This window comes from Electrona antarctica, assembly GCF_951216825.1.
Source record: "Electrona antarctica genome assembly, chromosome: 16".
NCBI lineage: Eukaryota > Metazoa > Chordata > Actinopteri > Myctophiformes > Myctophidae > Electrona > Electrona antarctica.
Window position 1 is genome coordinate 19,623,888 of NC_136797.1, and position 20,075 is coordinate 19,643,962.

At 42.4% G+C, this 20,075-nt stretch overlaps 2 protein-coding genes across 3 annotated transcripts in view; both read left to right on the forward strand.

Moving 5' to 3' along the window:
* cacna1bb (calcium channel, voltage-dependent, N type, alpha 1B subunit, b) overlaps positions 1 to 10,440 on the forward strand; it is a gene marked incomplete at its 5' end in the record, with an annotated part of 183,268 nt that extends 172,828 nt beyond the window's left edge. The window contains 4 exon segments of the mRNA XM_079523538.1: positions 1,273 to 1,311; positions 3,940 to 4,189; positions 7,740 to 7,963; positions 8,471 to 10,440. Of these exon segments, the coding sequence (XP_079379664.1) occupies positions 1,273 to 1,311; positions 3,940 to 4,189; positions 7,740 to 7,963; positions 8,471 to 9,043 (1,086 nt within the window). The 3' untranslated portion in view covers positions 9,044 to 10,440.
* Positions 10,441 to 13,406: 2,966 nt separating this feature from the next.
* The window catches only part of LOC306940127 (uncharacterized protein), a 180,806-nt gene continuing 174,137 nt past the window's right edge, over positions 13,407 to 20,075 (forward strand). Inside the window, exons 1-2 of one of the 2 annotated variants that reach the window (XM_079525118.1) lie at positions 13,407 to 13,469; positions 13,662 to 13,815. In XM_079525118.1, coding sequence (XP_079381244.1) covers positions 13,674 to 13,815 — 142 coding nt within the window. In that variant the 5' untranslated portion in view covers positions 13,407 to 13,469; positions 13,662 to 13,673. Of the gene's footprint in view, positions 13,816 to 20,075 lie in introns of both variants that reach the window. The other variant, XM_079525119.1, reaches the window with a different exon arrangement.

A 20,075-nucleotide genomic window follows, 5' to 3' on the forward strand; every position in this document is an offset into this window, starting at 1 on the left:
TAAGAACTTGTAAGACATTTTCCCAAATGTAAGAAATGTACAGTAATGTAATATTGTGAAAATAGTAGATCTACAAGCTAACAACGCCTCACAACGCAAGGCTATTTTCACAATATTCATCTGCGGGAACTGAGTCAACCAAATTCCAAGTGATTCTCAGGGTGGGTGGTCCCCAGCTGAAATATGATTATTTTGGGGGGATGCGGCCTGAAAAGGTTGAGAACCACTGACATACACAGTACTGTACCTTACAGGGGTTTGAGCACAACATAATAGCACACATAAGTATCAGTTTTGAAAACACTGCACAATATTCATTGTATGAATTAGATAGATACACCATGTGGTGAGACATGTGTCATGAGGTATGATAAAATGTCGAAACACAAAAGTCTCAAAAATACTGAATATTGTCCCAGTTCTCAAAAATCCAGGATGCTTTTGTCCATTTCAATCAGTGTCTATTACTATTATTCCTGTCTAAGAAGATTTTGCATTGTGTGTGGAACATGATTGATAAGACAAAATTGTGCAAGTTAAGACTGTTATGAACTGACTGGACAACATTGATTACACAACGGTACTAATTTTGTATTGACTGTATACAAAGTATTAACTTTGGAACTGTGATTTCCCTGCTGTCCCCTATTGAAATGAAAAGTTTTCCTAATATCTGTAACGCTATCCATCTTCAACAGTCACAATTAACCCTGAAATATAACACACACTTTATATTCAAATAGCATTTTTTTCACAACTAATTTCATTTTGCTAATTTCTTTCTGTGTCATTCTGATTCTGCAATCTATCCACGGCTATATATGGGGTATATTTCTTCCTCCCAACATTTTTTGGGGCCAATTGTTTCACTTAACCATGTGAATGTTGCCTGTCTAGCTCTCTGTGTTGTCTATCTGTCAGCCTGTCCATCCATCCATCCATCCATCCATCCATCCATCCATCCATCCATCCATCCATCCATCCATCCATCCATCCATCCATCCTGTCTTGTCTGTCTGTCTGTCTGTCTGTCTGATACAGTACGGTATGATACTGCACATCACAAATCCTCTTTGTATACTCTTTGTCAATTTCCAGTCTCTCTTCTGAAACCACCTCCTCTGCTGTAGTAGGCGTTCAATTTGTCTCCTTTCATGTTCCAGTCCCATTTCTCTGCATCCGCCCATCCACTTCTATGCTTCCTCTCTCTCCTAATTTTGATGCCTGGCTAACGTTTTGCCCACCTCCCCTCCTGTGTGTGCTGTCTGATAGCGGAGCCATCCTCGCCACGCCCCCGGGACCCACCTGGCAGTATGTACCACCTGTTGTGCCGCCTGTCTTATTCTTTGTCTCTCGCTCTCTTTCTGTTGTCAGGTCCACGTCCCCCCTGTGTAGTTTGCTCTTTCTCTTTCTCTTTCTTTCTTTCTTTCTTTCTTTCTTTCTTTCTTTCTTTCTTTCTTTCTTTCTTTCTTTCTTTCTTTCTTTCTTTCTTCTGCCCTCTTGTCTTCTCTTCTCCCTTTCTACCCCCTATGTCCCCATATTTGTTAGCTTCCATGTGCCCTCTCATCCCAGAGTTCACACTCGCACACACGCACACTCGCACACACGCACGCACGCACGCACGCACGCACGCACGCACGCACGCACGCACGCACGCACGCACGCACGCACGCACGCACACACACACACACACACACACACACACACACACACACACACACACACCTTCAATGACAATGGACTTGGTTACACTCTCGGATACAATTGCCATTGAATCGTTTCTCAGGAATGGGCTCTAGCCACACTGCACACTACATGCAAACCTGCTTATTGTTTTGTCCTTGGAAAACAAATATTTGTACATATATCCAGGTTATGGGAAGCACTATGTCCTTTTGGAGTAGTGCTATGTTTTTGGTCGTGTGTGTGTGTGTGTGTGTGTGTGTGTGTGTGTGTGTGTGTGTGTGTGTGTGTGTGTGTGTGTGTGTGTGTGTGTGTGTGTGTGTGTGTGTGTGTGTGTGTGTGTGTGTGTGTGTGTGTGTGTGTGTGTGCGTGTGTGTGTGTGTGCGCGTTGTTATACACTTTAGTGCATTGTATTGTGTGTGATGTGTGTGTGGGTTTGTGTGTGGTTATGAAAAGCTGGCCAGGACAGTAACTGTTGTTGGCCTGCTTTGACATGACTCTACTTTCTTTCAACTGTTATGTAAAAACAATCTGAACAACTGACTCAGTCTTGTATTCAGACTTCATAAAACAAGTTGAAATAAATGTAAATGGAGTGAGAAAATAAAATACTTACAGCCTTTGGGAACCCAAATAATCTGCTGGGGAAGCGTTAAGAGGCTCCAAAACATATGATTCAAATGTGGGGTTAATTTAATGTTGCGTTCATACAGTAGTTTCTGTAACTGTAAGTTACTGTAATATATGGATTTAAAATGCAATAACAATACAAGCCTCTCCCACTACATTATTGCCCTTCCTATGCACTACCTATGCACACTCTTGAATCAATTGCAATTGGTAAAATAAAGCACGGTTCTGTCTTCAAAATATTATCCGATGCATTAGAAAGAAAAACTGAATCTAATGTCCTCCATTGACACATTATTACAGTCCTTTTGAAGTAATATTTTAAGACTGTGTTCAAGATTGAATGAGCTGTTACGATGAATATTTTCTAGTGTTTGTTATTCAAACTACTGGCCATAACTGACTCATTGGCACTGACACCATCAGCATGTAAGCAAAAGAGAGAGATTGCCACTAAAACACACAGTAGCCTAATAACATTTAGTGTTATGGCATGGTTTTTTTTATCCCTGTCCATTTTAGTACCATTGTGATTGATGCTTCAAACCATTTATACAAGAATGAGTTAAAACCATTCATAATGCTTTGGTGCCAACTGGTACCACTGTAGATGAGCTGGAATGTTACCAGCGGGTGGCGCCATAGCACAGCTGCTGTTCCAGTGACCAATCAGTGTGTTTTACCTAGTAACTAGAAGCACTGGCCAGTGCAAAGACAATAATGTCCTCATAGACGGACAGACAGACAGCTCTATACATCTCTACGGTACATAAGGAAGAATGTTTGGTTTTGGGGTAAGCATACTGTAGCTGTGATGGACGTTCTCTGTAAGCTAAAATGTGAAGTAAAGATGGTTTTGTTTTGTGGTGTACTGAGTAGCTCTGGAGCAGTAGTCTGTGTGATATTCAAACCAATGGTTTTAAGAACAGTGTGAACATCCTAGCTCCTCCCCCCACCCTGTCACATGACCTGAGTCTGAAGAAGAGTGAGGTGAATGTTGGTCTCAGGTGGAAAAGAGTGCTGTCCACAAGCTGTGAAGCTGTGCCTCTTTTGTTGTGCCGTGAACAGTTTGGTGGTCCAGTGATCGTGTCTTGGATCTATCATGTCCTAGTCTGTACTTAAAGGATGCTGCTGCCTTTTGTTCTTTCTCTGTTTTTCTCCGCATTTGGTTCCATAAACATATTCCATCTTTATCCAAACATTGTCAAGTAAAAATAAATGAAAAATAAATACATGAAGCTTTACTTTAGAACAGCTAAAGATGCACCCCCTCAAGCACTCCACAGGTCCTTTAGGTGGGTTCCGGTAGGTCCCCAGCTAAATTATGCATGGGGAGTTACGAACCAAATGGATTCTTACAGGTCTATATAACTCTTGAGAGTGTACACATTTGTGCACTCTTAATGAAGGTTGTGGTCGAAACTGGGGCTGCCTTGAAATTATGTTTGAGAAACACTGCGCTATCACTTTAACTTCACACTCACGCAAAACTTCACAATGGAGTACGGCAGGATATGGATTATATCCATGGAACCAGAGCGGTATCCTTTAAGGTCCGGTGTTGCCACCTCACCACTCTAATCTACATGTTACTGTCAGTCGTTAACCACTCTGCTCCTCTCTCAGCCAATCGTTGACCTCAGCCCCATCCGGCGCTCTGCCTCCTCGCTGACCCCTCACCGCCCCCAGGAGGTGAATTTGAGCGAGTTTGGCCTAGAGCGTCCCGGTCAGTCCCAAGTCCAGTGCCAGGACAGAAGCCACCACCATCACCACCACCACCGCTGTCACCGGCGCAGGGACAAAGACATGGACAAGAAACAGAAGTCTCTGGACAGGGCTGACTCTGTTCATCCCACCAGCACTGGCGGTGACATAGGTTGGACTGATGAATCTTATTTTTTTTACAAGCTTACACTATACTATTAATATTAATATTAATAAGACATTAAAATACATGACATTATTCTTAAATAACATTTGATTGGGTTGATTGGGGTAAGTCCCTGCAACATATAGCGTCATGTCCAGGGGATGTACTTGTACTGTACATCAAGCTGTCTCACGCTACAGAAACAGGAGATACTGTAGGCTCCTGACCTATGGGTCACATGGCTCAAGAAACCTGTTGGTTCCCAAGGCTATTAAATAAAGAATAATTTGCACATTTGTTTGAAGGGCCACAAACATTATGAACTGATGAGGGAATAGATTTAGTTTTCACTTATTGTAAAAGGAAAAAGGGAGTTAGCAGGACACTTGTCGTACAGCCCTGCAAAACTCTTTCTAAAATAAACAAAATCTCTTAAGTAGAATTTATTATTAGAATATTGTAATAGATGGTAGAACACAACCGTTGTATTGCTTTCATTCTCAGAGACCTGTCTGTCTCCTGTTCCAAATCACTTGGACTGTGTCACATTGTGGTAGACATTCCTTAGGATTAAGGGTACATGATCGGGTTATGTATCAAAGGGCTTTTTCTGCGCTCTTCCCTAGATGAGTTAAACCAGAGACTTTCCTTTTATGTCAGGCTTGCCCTCTCACTACCAAAGTTATGCGCTGCCAAAGGAAAATCTGCTTTGCTGGGGATTTGACTTTTCAATCCGTTTTATTTGCAGAGGTTATCCCCTTTGTTCCCTTACCATGGGAGAAACAGTTTCAGACTTAAGCTCCCTGATAGGTGATAGGGTGGGTACTCACTATTAACGCATACAATCAGGAATGAGTTAAATTGCCCCCCTTTCTTGCTACTAGAGCTTTGCCATGTTTTGCATATACTTCACTTTACTTTACTTTCACGCTCACAGAAACACACGCATGCACGCTTCCACAGTCACATGCACAGACATGTAGCAACAAAAAAAGACAAAAAACAGGAAAGATGCAGCCAATACGCTCTCATGTCATACTTATGTCATATGTCAGACTACACCGCACTCCGAGGACAGAAACAACATCACAATCAATTCTAAAGAACATTTCTGATATGGAAAATAAAACGTATATGTATACATGTGTACCCACATAGACAATATAAATATACATACAGTATACACATATCAAACATTCTATACATTAATTAGATGACATTACAGGGCAGAACAATATTGTATTCAATCACTTCAGTCCAACATAACAAGCATCTCAATAATGGGTGACCAGATTTTTTGAAATAAGGGTTCCCTTTTTGACAGGGTAAATCAATTTTTTTCCAAATGCAGCACTCCTCCCAGCTCCTTTAGCCACATATCAACTGTCGGAGGTTTATCCGACTTCCAGGCCTGTAGTATTAACTTCCTAGCTAGCAGTGTAGTGAGCGAAATGGCCCGAGCCTCATATTTGTTTTGAACCTGATCTGGTTCCACCACACCGAAGAGTCCAACTAGCGGTGCCGGGGGGAAGTCTCTTTTATATGCTTTAGCCAAGAAATCGACTCCAGAAACGTTGCAATTTATGACATTGAAGAAATTGAGTCCCTTGTTCTGTTAAACACTTTCCACACATGGGAGAAGAATCTTTAAAGATTTTGTTTAATTTAGTTGGGGAATAGTGCAGCCTATGAACAATCTTAAATTGAATCGGAGAGTGCCTAACATTGATAGAGCTATGGTGAATGTTGGCGATACAGTCCTCCCATACTCCATCTGAAATCTCTATGCCCAATTCTCTTTGCCAATTGTCCTTAAACAAGCGTGAGGATGGGCTAACCACGGCCTGTAAGGTGTCATAAAATTGAGAGACTGCACCTTTTTCAAAGGGCTCAGTGTTGAAGAAACTGTCCAAAACTGGATGACTGGATTGTTGTTCGTAGTGTGGGATATGTGTTCTAAGAAAATGTCTCAATTGCAAGTAACGGAAGAAATGTGATGATGGGAGCTGGAAGGATTCTTGCAACTGTTGGAAAGAGGCAAGATAACCTTGACCACGACCTTGATTAAAGTATATCTCATGTCATACTTGAATATGTGAATAGTGGGTATGCGCGTGACATCATCATCATACCCGGAAGTTAAGCGGGAATGCCTACTGAGTGGCAAAAAACTATTTTCTTGCCTTGACAGCCCATACATCCAACCAGAAAAGTCCTGATCTGATTGCATTAAATGACGTTAAACAACATTAAACTCACTTTGCCACTCACTTTGCCACTCAATTTGCCACTCGATATGCCATTCACTTTATGCATGCGCATACCCTCTATATGGTCATTTCTACAGGTTCTGTCCACCTTTGGGTGTAGGTGGGGGTTGTTGTGTAGATTGTATAGGCCTACGTTGGAATTTCACTGTGCAAGATACACATACAGTAATAATATAATTATATTCTACTGTATACTGTTAGTAAGACTTCAAGACCGAATGGATGATTACATTAATTCCCTGTAAAGATAATCATTCATTGCAGTGTAGCATTCTGGGTCGTCTGCTAGAGCCATTAGACAGCGATGGCTGATGGCGACATGTTTTTTTACTTGGCAGGAGGGCAGCAGCTGGGGCTTTATTGGCCAGATGAAAGGCCCCCACGGACAGACTCTAGCCTGGGGATTTATGTGTGCGTCTTAGCAGCACAGCAGAACATTCAGCAGACCCCTCTCTGAAACTAGAAGAGTGCTAGAGCAGAGAGGAGAGGATGCACGAAGAGAGTGATGTAATGAAGTGAAGTGAAGTGTCTCTGTTAGCGTTGTGTTCATCTGGAAATAGTAGTAGTAGGTTTTCTGTTTCCAGCCTTGAAGAATGTAATGAACTCAGTGCTTGCTTTAATTCTACTGCAGTGGTTCCTTCCAGGTGGAGTTGGTAACTAAATGGACCCTTATAGATCTTTAACTCTTGAGAGGGTAAAATGAAACCAATAATATTGCAGATTTACAAGTTCACAACGCTGTTTATATTTTTTTGTGAAGAGATGTGTTGTAGAGGGGGGAGAAGAGACCATGCATTGACCCCTGTTATGAAGTACTGTATGAAGTTTAAGCGGTTCATGTATTACAATGGTGCTTTTACAGTACAGCACACAGAGCCTTCATCCAAAGCACTTTATAATGTGCATTATTACATTCATATCACCCATATACACGCCGACAGAGGAGGACCAACCTGCTCATTGGGAGCAATTAGGCATTCAGCGTCTTGCTCAATTACACGTTGACACTAATCTCTCAAGACAGATTCAGAGCTCTGCAGCTGAATCTGTCGGCAACTCCCATTACAACGTGTAAAGTTTGGAAGAGGGCTGAAGGAGAATTCAATTAAAATTCAAATGAAAAAAATATATATTTTCCTGTTTTTCCCGATGGGTTCCTGCTTCGACACTAACCTAGTGGGAGCCGTAGCTCAACCCGGGTACCTTCTGTTTCCCAAGTGGGCCGCTCTACCTCTTGAACCACTGCCTCCTGTATTGAGTCGAACTGATTGAAATCTTTCTCCAAGGATTGCCGACTGACCCTTCAGCTGAAGGCTTGTCCAGAGAGCGAGCGAGAGAACGGAGCCGTGGCCGATCCCACGAGAGGAGACATCACTCGTCTGCAGGAGAGAAGCAGCGCTTCTACTCGTGTGAGCGCTACGGCAGCAGGGAGCAGTGCCACACCAAGTCGGCCGGCCCCAGTCGATCCACCTCCCCAGGAGAAGGCCAGGACTCTGGATTCCTCAGACATGTGAGGCGTGCCCCGTTGTGCTGCAACTGTCGGTTTATTTCTTAGCGATTATGGGAAGATCGCTTTTTCGATTAATCGAAAAGTGTGATTTTTAGTTTTTGCCTAGTGCTTCGGGTTACGTACGGTTCTTGTGAAAACTTTTTGTTTTAAGTATTTCAGAGGGCACAGATATGCTGTATTTGAATGAAACCTAAGCCCTCTTAAAATTCCAGAACTCAACTCAACATTTATTTGTATGGCCCTAAATCACAAGTTTATCACCATAAAATTGCAATCACAAAAACAAAGTGAAAATCAAAATGAAGAGTGAAATGTGTGAAAGCAAAATGAGCAACATCATTGTAAATGATCAGACAATAGTATTACATAGACATCAACCGTAACTTAAAGGATTCTCTGTACTGCCCAGCACCTTGGGGACTACGGTTCACATTTAGGGTCCAGTTTTACATTCTCAGAGTCACGTTGCAGTGTAGTCGCTCATCACCATTTTTGTTTTGTCAGCAGGGAATCAGTGTGGTTAAAGGCAACCCTATAGTGCTTACCACCGGCTCCGGCACACCTGCTCGTTGTCGGAGGCAACTTCCCCAGACCCCCCTCACCCCTCGCCCAGCTGTGGCCTACAAGACTGCCAACTCATCACAGGTGCAGTCCGGTGTCACCACCACCACCACCACGGGGAACCAGTCTCGCCTCAGCCGCAGCGGCCTCTCTGAGCACAACCGCCTTCTCAGGGTCCACAACGAGTCCCCGTTGCCGGTCACCCTTATTGGTTCTGACCCCAACCCGAACCGCCAGCCGCAGGACGCCCCTCACCGGAGCATCCTTGAGGACACAGAGGACTTCCAGGACGCGGTCAGCACCCACGGGGCAGGACGTTCACCCAGGACCACTGTCTCTACCGCAGCTTCCTCCGCCTCGCACGCGGGTGCCTCTCCTGCCGCGGCACCAAGTGTACAAGGTCGGGCCAGTGGGGTGCCGAATGGTTACCACTTCACCCTGGGGGTGAACGCTGCGTCTGGGTCCGGCACTAGAGGAACTGGGAGTCTCAGGGAGCAGGACGAGGAAGACTGGTGCTAACGTGGCTAAATGCACCAGGAAGCATTAAGTGTGATCGGTGGAAAGGCCACGTGATCAGCGTTGTCATCATCACCTTTATTTATACTCGGGAGTACAATTGAGGGCAAGCCCTCATTTTCAATGTAGCCGATGTTGTACAGTGTTAAGACTCATTTATACGTCACAATGTATCACATTGCTAGCTTGAAAATCGGATGCCATTGTGCTAAAAGGTATGCCGATAGGCTGCCAATAGTGACATTACAGGAAGAGTTATTCTAGAAAGAGAGCACTGTGTAGAAAGTAGAAAAACGAAGGAAAAAGAAAATCATTCCAGTTTTGTAGTGTTATATTCTCCTTTTTTATACAAACAACTCTACGGATAAAGATGACCTTTTTCTACCCCCTTTCTTGCACTGAAACATGAGTTTATTTTGATGGTACAGTATGTGTATGTGCAGAATACAGAGCACGTGTGAAGACCCTGTGAATACAGTACGTTTCCTCTGCCAGAGAAATGAAATTGCTTTAGCAGCAACAAAGCCAAAATCTCCTCCTACTCCAAGTGGGGGTCGGATAAAGACTGTGAACTGTGTTTTAACCCCTCCATCCATGTCCAACCTGTTTATTTATGATAATGTAAAATGGTTTTGATCAATTTTGTGCTGCTGTTGTTCACCTAATGGATGATGACAAATGCACTACTGCCAAATTAAAATACTCTCTGCATCAAATATTTTCAAATCAACACTTTCTAAAGAGGAACCACAAGGAACTATACGGTTCTCATACTTTTCACCAGTTCTGAATGGAATGGATATAAATAGGTGTTTATGTAGATATCACTAACTGCTGCTGTTCTCTCATGCTGAACACATTGAGTGACAGGACAAACTGAAGTCTCTAGTTGGTTTAGAATGGGACAGCAGTAGTTTTACTATATTTTCATGATGTTCATGTATTTTTTGTAAATTGTAAGCAACTAATTACCGTATTCAGAGTGCATACAAGGGTTCGTTAGATCAATGCTTTCTGACGTCATGTGGCTGAATACTAAGTGCCTCTTTCAAGGTGTATTAATGTTGGTTTTGGACAGGACAGTGGAAAATTGTCATCCAAGAGACATACCTGACAGTGACAGTACCTGACATACCTGTAATGTGATTCAACATACAGACTACAGATCAATATACAGTATATGGCTGTAAATAGGTGAAAAGTTGAGCGTTTAATTCAAACGTGATTAATTTCTTGTTTTGGTCGAACGAAGCCTTCAGTCTACAAGGGGCAGAATGCAAAAAAGAAAATTGTGGTAGGTAAGTCAGTCACAGATACTGTACCAAGTGAGCAGTGTAGTGCATGCCAGGGTCTTGAACTTGTCAATTTGTGTGTGTGTGTGTGTGTGTGTGTGTGTGTGTGTGTGTGTGTGTGTGTGTGTGTGTGTGTGTGTGTGTGTGTGTGTGTGTGTGTGTGTGTGTGTGTGTGTGTGTGTGTGTGTGTGTTTGCTTAAGGGTGTATGGTAAGCGTCTGCCTTCGTCTTTCAAAAATACTGGCAGAGTGACATGGTAGACACGGCGGTTGAAGGGGGGAAAGTGCCATTTGTAGTTCCTGTCAACAAAGATCATTTGACACCAACAATCTTGTATCTTTCACTATAATGTCCAAAAGAATACTTGCCTCCTTCATTCATATCTGCTATGGAAATGTATAGCAGTATATGGAAGTATAGGGAAATTAATTCAGCCATTTGGGTGTTGTATGAAGGTTTGTATTTAGGATACCGCGCTTGTGTATTCGCACCTACAATAAAGACTTACTGTTGCCGTTGACTGTTGACTTAAAGTAGGGCTATGCAACAAGACAACACTCCATCTGGCCTGTAGCTTTACCCTCTGGAAACTCCAGATTCAGGCATGATTGTGACCAAATTTTACATAATTTATGTAATGTAATCTATGTAATGTATGAGGACGTGTACATTTTAAATGCATTATATTATGTACAGTTGGAAACTAAAGACACATCAAGGCACAGTGGTCTGGAATTAGTATATTTGTGAAATGGAGCATTTTCAGGTTGGAAAGTGTGTATGACTTCTATCCAGATGGAATAACTGTTCTTTATACCTGGATCGAATTGTAATTGCAAATTATTGTTCGTTTAATAATGCACATGGAGTACTAGACAGCATCATTCAGGACGGTATTCAGAAGGTACACTGTCAAAAATAATAAGAAGAAATGGACACGTCCTTTTGGTTCCATTTGCACACTCAAGAGTTAAATTAACAAGGATTGTACTGTAGTGTCGGTCAAGTAGCCATTCAACTTTATCATGTTTGTTAAAATGTGCCATGTGCCAACCCACCTATCCTGGACTTGTATAGGGAAAACTAAAACATAGTTATGAATCATTTTCCCCAGTCCGTCTATTAGTTTGTGTATTTAATCAGAATTCACATTTTATTTTTTATTTTTACTTCCTAGTATTCATGTATTGTGCAATCTATTTGATGGATGGTCTAAATGATAATACTTTAGAATTTGAAGCAATAAGGTCTATAGCTACATTGTGGGCATAGCCCTCCCTATATGTTCTTGGCAAAAAGCACATATTATACAGTAGAGTGATACTGTTAGATGTCCCATAGTCTCTATTGTCCCAGCACATTTTAATTGGAGCCGGAGGACAGATCTGTGCGAGTCCATACAATTAAATACGGACCCTGTATTTTGATCCTTTACATCCCACCTGTAAGCCCTACTTGAATAGGGTGCCAAATTTGAAGTTGCACCATCGTTGTCTGTACCTTCTCCCATCAATTTCTACTGTGACTATTCCCTGGACATGTCTTGTTTGCATGTTATAACAAAAAAAGTAAAAAAATAAATAAAAACAAAATGCATGTGTACAAAAGAAAACAAAAATGGAATGTGTTTGACACATTTTCGCACAGTTCATGATTTATACAATCTGTTTTCTGGTTGTATTTTATAAATATCTATCTGGTTCAGGTAAAGAAAAGAACAGTGCACTTGAATAACATTTTTGAAACAGTTTGTTGAAGCACCAACGACATGGAAGGTTCTCTCTCAGAAAGGAGCTTCTGGAAGTGTCTAGACTCCTTTGCTGCCTGCTCTGTTACTTGACTGTCAATTCCACGGTCATTTCTACTGCACCATTACATTTTGTATGAATATGAATAAGTCCTTGAATAAAGAGATATGATTTACGGAAATACAATATGTTGACCCTTTTCCATTCAAATTCCATTTCTGTTGGCCACTGTACTGTAGTGTTACTCTTGACTTACAGTACTTTCAACTCCTTTAAAAAGTAATGATATTTCAAAAGTATGTATCCCTGACAGGCCAGAAAGTGAACCTTATGTGTGCTAATTAAGCCAGCTATCTATTGGCATCAATACTTTACTGGAAAATAAAAAAAATAACTGTTGCCACAAACTACAAAACTACCTGGCAGCAGAGCAGCGTGCCAGTCAAACCTACTTGCAGTTGCATCAAATCAGTTATTTAACATATTGTTTCAAAATACTATTACCAGTGTGAAACAAAGAGATAACCAATGTTATACTGCTGGGGTGCATGCCAGCAGGTATTTATTAATTTAATACGGGAGTGGACAGGTTAACCGTTAGAGCATCCGCGCAGCAACCGTTAGATCCATGTTCCTATTTGATCTACAGGAGCGCTAGCCTGGTTAATAAACCAGACCGAATCAGCCGTTGATATTAGTCTGGCTTATTAGCCAGGCTACAGGAGCGCAGCGCATGAGCGCCATCTATTGACTGGGTAGTCTAATTCCACGTTGGGTATAATCAAATCAGTTTTAGGCAGCTAGACAATTTTGGATAATAAGGTAAAAACAATAATTGGGGACGGGGAATTGTGCACAACTTTCTCAACCAAGATCCTTTATTGGACTCCTTCCTTCCACTGCTTTAAAGTGCAAGTCTGCAAGATGGACACTAGAGGTTTGGGGGAACGTAAAGACAAGTCAGTTTGTGTATTTAATCAGCCTAGTACTACACTACAGCAACAATTACTTAGTATACTAGGCTTAGGGATTGTTTAGCTTGAAGATATAAGTTCAAGCGACAGACACTGTTGTACTCCGGAACATATAGGCTTTTTTTTTTTACCATTACCTGAAGAATGGAAGAATGCAAGTAGAGAGAGCCAATGCAGGCGTTTCATTGGTGTATAGAGAGATCAAATGAAAAGGGCGTGTATTTCTCTCCGGCTGCACATTGCTGGGTGGATGAGAGAGAATAAGGTGCTTCACTGGCAGTGGCTGCAGGCTGCTGAGGTCCTTCACTGCTCTGCTCATTGGATACACCAGGACAGGAGTGGACTATAGATGACACGTTAGTCCAAAAGGAAAGGAGCTTGCTCAGTCAGTCAGTAAACAATCATCTGTAGCCACGGTAGGCTACGTTTATATCATAGGCCAACTTTTAATTGTTCACCCACTTTGAGCCATTTAGTTTTAGATACATTAGAGGCTCTCCCCCAAACATTATGCTTTGGATGTTGTCCGTGTAACTTTATACCGGGACGGGACTTGAAGCCAACGGTTGTTGCAGCTGTTAATGATTATTCGTTGGTCATTTAATTAGAGGTCTGCAGAAATGAAGACGTGGTCGATCAGCTGGACAGTTTGCCTCCTGGGGCTGATGATGATGAGGATGATGATGAGCTCTGCCTCAGTTGATGAAGCGTGGATGGATGTCGCGGGGGAGTCGGGTTCCGGCATGTTGCCCTCAGCCACAGGTAAGAATGATGACAGTCAGAGTGCATGCGATCTGTGAAGGGATCTGCTTTAATATTAATTCAATTATGGTGTACCGAAATGCAAAAAATAAATAACACTGAACGTTAGCGTTTGAGTGGTGCAACCACTCAAACGCTTTGTGTGTCACTTGGGTCCTTGGGTCTGTCCATGGCTGGGTCTGTCCGAGCACGACAATAGCGTTTGTTCACCACCAAGTGTCACTGTTGCACAGCCACAAACACACACACACACACACACACACACAGGCCAGGGATGAGGGCTTGTACAGTACGTACAGCACAAGTACAGTACAGCACCACTAACTTCAGACGGGTCTGATTTTGAATGCTACAAAACTTTTTCATGTAAAGAACTCCTAATCTATCTATGCATGGTCACTGACCCCCACCGTCAGATAATATTTTGTGCCAGATTTTTAATTGTTAAAATGTTTCAACATTTCAACAAGATACAACACTTTTGTTGTTTGTGGAAAACCCCCAAGGAAGGACCACCGGGGGTCCCCGGGGGCTACTTTGAGAACCATGTGTTGTAAGCAATTTAGAGTGGAAATCAGTGACACATAAAATTCAGATTATGCATTTTCAAAGTCTAATTATTGTCTCCACCAGCCGAAGGCATGGGGAGATTATGTTTTGCACTCCGTCCGTCCGTGTGTGTGTGTCCGTCCGTCCATCCGTCTGTGCAGCTAATCTCTGGAACCGTTTATAGCAGAGACACCCATTACTCTATGAGCTGTACTCTGCACATGCACTCCCTGGATGCCAGAGCTGAACCTCTGCCCCAAAGTTTTCACATTGGCCTGTTATAGCGCCACCAGCAGGCCACTTTTTGCAAAACACATTTTTGACAGTACACCTACAGATTTTGTCCAAACATCACGCAAATTGGTACACAGTCTCTCTATAGCCATTCAACGATATGGGTCTTTCAGACTCCATCCTGATTCGCTAAGATTGTCTTCCAAAGTTCGGGAAGTGCTCTGTTTCGAACAAAATGCCACAAATCATGAACACATTGTGTGATTTCTGTGAAATTTTGCATGCACATTCCCACTAGGCCAAGGAACAAATGCCACTTGAAAAATGTCCACTCAGCCTCATGGTGGCGCTATAAGTGTCCAATCCGTGTTTTTACTGCACTGATCTGTCTACAACCTTGTATGGACACTCCCTAGAGGCCAAGAAAAAACCTTTGCCTGGAATCTTTCACATCTGCTCTTTATAGTGCCACCAGGAGGCTGACATATGTAAAACACATTTTTTGATATTACTCCTTCAGGTTTTATCCAAATTTCACGAAAATCGGTACACATGATCTCTATAGTCATGTGATCAAGTCGGGTTTGTTTGATTTCTCATATTTCCAACTTCCAACTCATCAACGCGCAGTGTCGGATTGCGGTGAAACTGTCTGTGCACGCATATTACCACTAGGCTGAGGAAGAAAATGCCACTTGACATTTTTCAAATCAGCCTCATGGTGGCGCTATAACAGGACAAGTCGCGTCTTTACATATAACTGCACCGATCTGCGTAAAACGTTGTATGCACACTCCCTACAGCCCAAGGAAAAACATCTGGCCTGCATTTTTCAATTCTGCCTTTGAGCGCCACCAGAAGGCCCATTTATGTGCAACACTTTTTTATATTTCAATTCTGCTTTTTCGAGTGCCACCAGGAGGCCCACTTAAGTTATGTGCAACATTTTTTTTAATATTAGTCCTTCAGATTTGATCCAAATATCAATCCTGATGGAGACCTGTGCCCCAAGGGTCACTACTTCTAGTTTCAACTGTAACCTATACTGCAGTAGTCCTACAGTCGGGTGCATAAGCGCTACATGACATCCTGAAAATGTCCAGATCCTAAGAAATATGAATGCAATCACACTGCATTAGCAGCACTGTCTGTATAAGCCATCATTGAGAGTCTGACAGATGGATTGTTTCCTGGCTACCAATCACATTTGATGGTATAAAACCGACGCTGTCAGGCCAGCGCCTATATGTGGCATGCGTCTGGACCACTTGGCCAGCGGGCCCGAAAATTAAGGCCCGGCCTTACCTGGGCCCTCATTAAACCCTGTACATTCAATACACTGCCCCCGCTGCCACCCTTAGATCTCCATATATGGAGCTGACCTGTTCTGAAATGCCATAGCTTGATCTGACCTCATCACACCCTGTACACTCAAGATACGCTCCATATATGGCATGAATATAAAGGCTGAGGTCGCTTCTCGCCGTCATGCATCTTACTGGTGTTATCACTATTGTTTGGGGCCCACTTGCAATACCACGGCACGGGAATCGCTGTGGTATATATTATACAATAGCCTCAGTCCGTTTTTGTCAACTTGTTCTCATGGGATCAAAGGCTCTGTAGTCAATGTGAGCCTTGACTTAATCCCTGCTCTCACTGCAGCAACATGTGCTCATGCTTAAACCCACTTAAAATGTTCCCCTCTTCTTTCTTTTAAGCATGCAGGGGTAAGCACTTGCCACAATGACGCAATATGATTCCAGTGCTTCTATTAGTGGCCAGCATTTATTTATTGGGCATTTAAGAGACTATTTTTACTCAACGTAGTCCATTCAGAGAGAAACTGAACAGATTTATACATAACATGACATTACATAATGCTACCTAGTACATTTTGAAGATGACAGCTCACTACCAATTACAACCCAGTCACCTAATGTGACCCTTACCTTTTGTGCCACCCTCAGGCCAAAAGTTCAACTTAATATATGTTACACATTATGTAATGTAACATGCAGATTGCAGGAGGAATCTGATACTGGTGTTGATGACCCCATGGCCCTCCCTCTTGCAAAACATAGGCAAACATTTAATGAAACTAGCAGAGTCTATACAGTCAGCAATGCAATCTTTACTCAGAACTAGTCAGGTTTTTCAGAGCTTGCTCACTATGAATACAAGCATCAACCTGTATAAATGAGTCAATGATAGGAATCATTATGATGCGAAAATATTTGCCACAGTCGCCTGCGCAGTGAGTATTTCACATTAATCACCAGTGTCTAAAGGCATTTAGGCCATAATTTCTTTTTGCGCACAAGTTATCTCAAAATGTAATTGGCTGATTGCCATGCAACTTCCATGTGGTGAATGTGATGAATGGTGTGGTAGATGTGACCTCATATCGCCGTCTGCTGGTCCTGTAATCTAATTGGCTGTGGTGGGAAATTTGGTGTCATCATTGGCTCGCTCAAGACTCCCAAAATGAGTACACTGCAAAATCATCAGTGTTACTTTAACTCTGAAAGTTCAAATAACACTCAGGGTTTTTGCAGATAAGACTATAGAGACCGGGGCTAAGTAAGGCCAGTGATCGGATGTGTAAGAATTACTTAGTCTTAATGCATTTGATATTTAGGCCATAATTTTGCACATAATGCACACAAGTTATCTCAAAATGTAATTGGCCGATTGCATGATGTCCGAAACTTTAGCCCCAATTAGGACCCTATATATCGAAAACCACTACTGCTACTTTGGGTGTTATGAGCAGCATGACCTTTCCTTATATACTCCAGACTTGTTCGCATCTCTTTGCTTCTTTATTGAGCTGTACTTTGGTATGTCATTACGAGGCAGGATACATTATTTGCATTCATTTATTAGTTAACTTTTTGAAGTGATGAGTGCAAAACTATAGAGTCTGTCTGTCTGTATGGCCATTGGGTCTGTCATTCTGTTTGCAAATCTGGACACCAGAGGGTGCTGCAAACACTAAACACCTCAAATAATTATCTACATCTTTAGATCAGTGGTTCCCAAACCTTTTCACGTCAAGGACCCCCAAATGTACAGTAATTGGTCCGCGGACCCCCCATTTGAAGAGATATGCCAGGGACCCCCGTTGGAGAATATTTTTACAGCTCTAGCAGTGATTCTCAGCCATTTTAATTTCAACGACCCTCAGTTTGATATGCAATAGGCTATAGGACCCCCCATTTAATGGCATTTCTATCTCTGGGACCCCTAATTTATATTGTAAAATCAATGTTAATTTAACTAATTTAACGGAGTGTACAATATAGAACCAAATGGACCCGTTGGGGTCCATTTGGTTCCATTTGTACACTCTCAGAGTTACAGGCCCATAATGGTCCATTTGGTTCCAAACTATAATTTAGCTGGGGACCCCCTGGAACTCCCTCAAGGACCCCTGGGGGTCCCTGCCCAGACCCCACTTTGGGAACCACTGCTTTAGATTAGTTATGGGAAATATTGAGTATTCAGAACATCTGGCCACATCTGTACTATAATATTCAGATAGTGACATTCACATCTGGACACGTCTGTACTATAATATTCAGATAGTGACATTCACAGGCTACCTGACTGTTACCCTGGGAATGGTTGGACTCACTGATTGGCACCATGTATGGAGAATGTCCTACTTTTCCATAGAGCGCATTGTAACTATAAAACCGGGCGGCGGTGGCTCAGGGGTAGAGTGCCTGGATGGTAACCGCATGGTTGCCAGTTCGAACCCGGGCTCCCCCAGAGTTACTGTCGAAGTGTCCTTGAGCAAGACACTGAACCCCTAATTGCTCCCGATGTGCTAGTTGGTGCCTTGCATGGTTTCCGCTGCCATCGGTGTATGAATGTGTGTGTGAATGGGTGAATGTAATGCACAATCTCTGTAAAGCGCCTTGGATAAAGGCGCTATATAAATGCACCATTTACCATTTATAATGCCAAAATTAATTGACACTGACAGCTTAGCTATTAATTCCTAGTGTCTGATGCGATTGTACCAAAGCTGATTAATTGAAATCACAACATGATTCATTGTCATGTTGCTCAAATGATTTTACTGTCCCTAGACAAACCATGTCTTTAATTACTTGTCTTTCTCAGCAGTTTCTCGTTAATTTGTCCAAGTGAATCCATGTCTTGCTCAAATCCAAGCTTGGGAATCAAAACCACATCACATTGCTGCGTATTTTTTTCATGGCCAATACTTAATTGCGACCGTAGGTCACATTTACTCTGGAAACCTGCATTTCTGTGTGTCACGTTACGCCTCCATATATGGTCATGCCTCATGACATCACACCATCATATATGGTCATTCCTTGTGACATCACGCCTCCATATATGGATATGCCTCGTGACATCACACCTCCATATATGGTCATTCCTTGTGACATCACGCCTCCATATATGAAGATCACGACACTGACCTCATCTAACCCTGGATAACCATACATGGAGAAGACTGGATCATCACCTAGATCTGCATATACTGTATGGAGCCGGCCAGCAACTCTACATCTGACCTGGCTCAAACCCTTAGATCTCCATATATGGAGCTGACCTGTTCTGACATTCCATATGTTGATCTGACCACATCAAACCCTGTACTCTCAAGACACACTCTCCATATATGGCCAGCACAGAATTCATTCCATTCCCTGTCATTCGCAATGAAAATCCCTTCCGATCAGACCGGATAGGAATGTTCTCTTCCAATTGACATGGCAGTATATGATTAATTCAGTCTGACCAGAAGCATGGATAAAAGGTACCGGTCATAAAAATGAATGACAATAGGGCAGTGGCGGCCATTTTGTGGTTCCACTCACAAACAGGCTATTCATTTTTCCCATTGAGATTTCCAAGAATATTTAATCAATTAATTTAAGCCTGGAATCAAGCCATCCATCCAGGATCCTCCTGGTGAATCATGACCATAAAACCTTTTGATTCTGTGAAAAAACAAATGTAAAAACTAAACAAAGGGTAATTATTAAATATATGATCATTTATATGAAAAGCAGATTCATGAATCTCCACCCCAGCAAATGGAACCCTGGTTATTATTATTGTTACATCTTGTAAGCCACAGAGCCTATGCCGCTTCCATGTACCGTACCCTGTGATAGAGTGTGGCATCAGGGAACTCGGTGAGGGCTGTTAAAAGTGACAGACACAACCTTGGGGCGTGTTGATTGAATCCAGACACCACGTCGTTCACTGTTCAGTGTTTTCATTGCGTGTTTTGAGAAGAAGTCCCCGGAGCCTCCGTGGAAGGCAAAGCGTGAAAGCCTTCTTTAAACAAGTGCCGATTTTCATTGAATAGGCTGGTGATTATGTAATGTTGAGATAATAATCTCCTAGGCTGCCACATAACCATGCCTTGTGAGGTGGTTACTCATGAAACATTTTTATTGCTCTCGTGCCCTGCAATAGAAAATAAC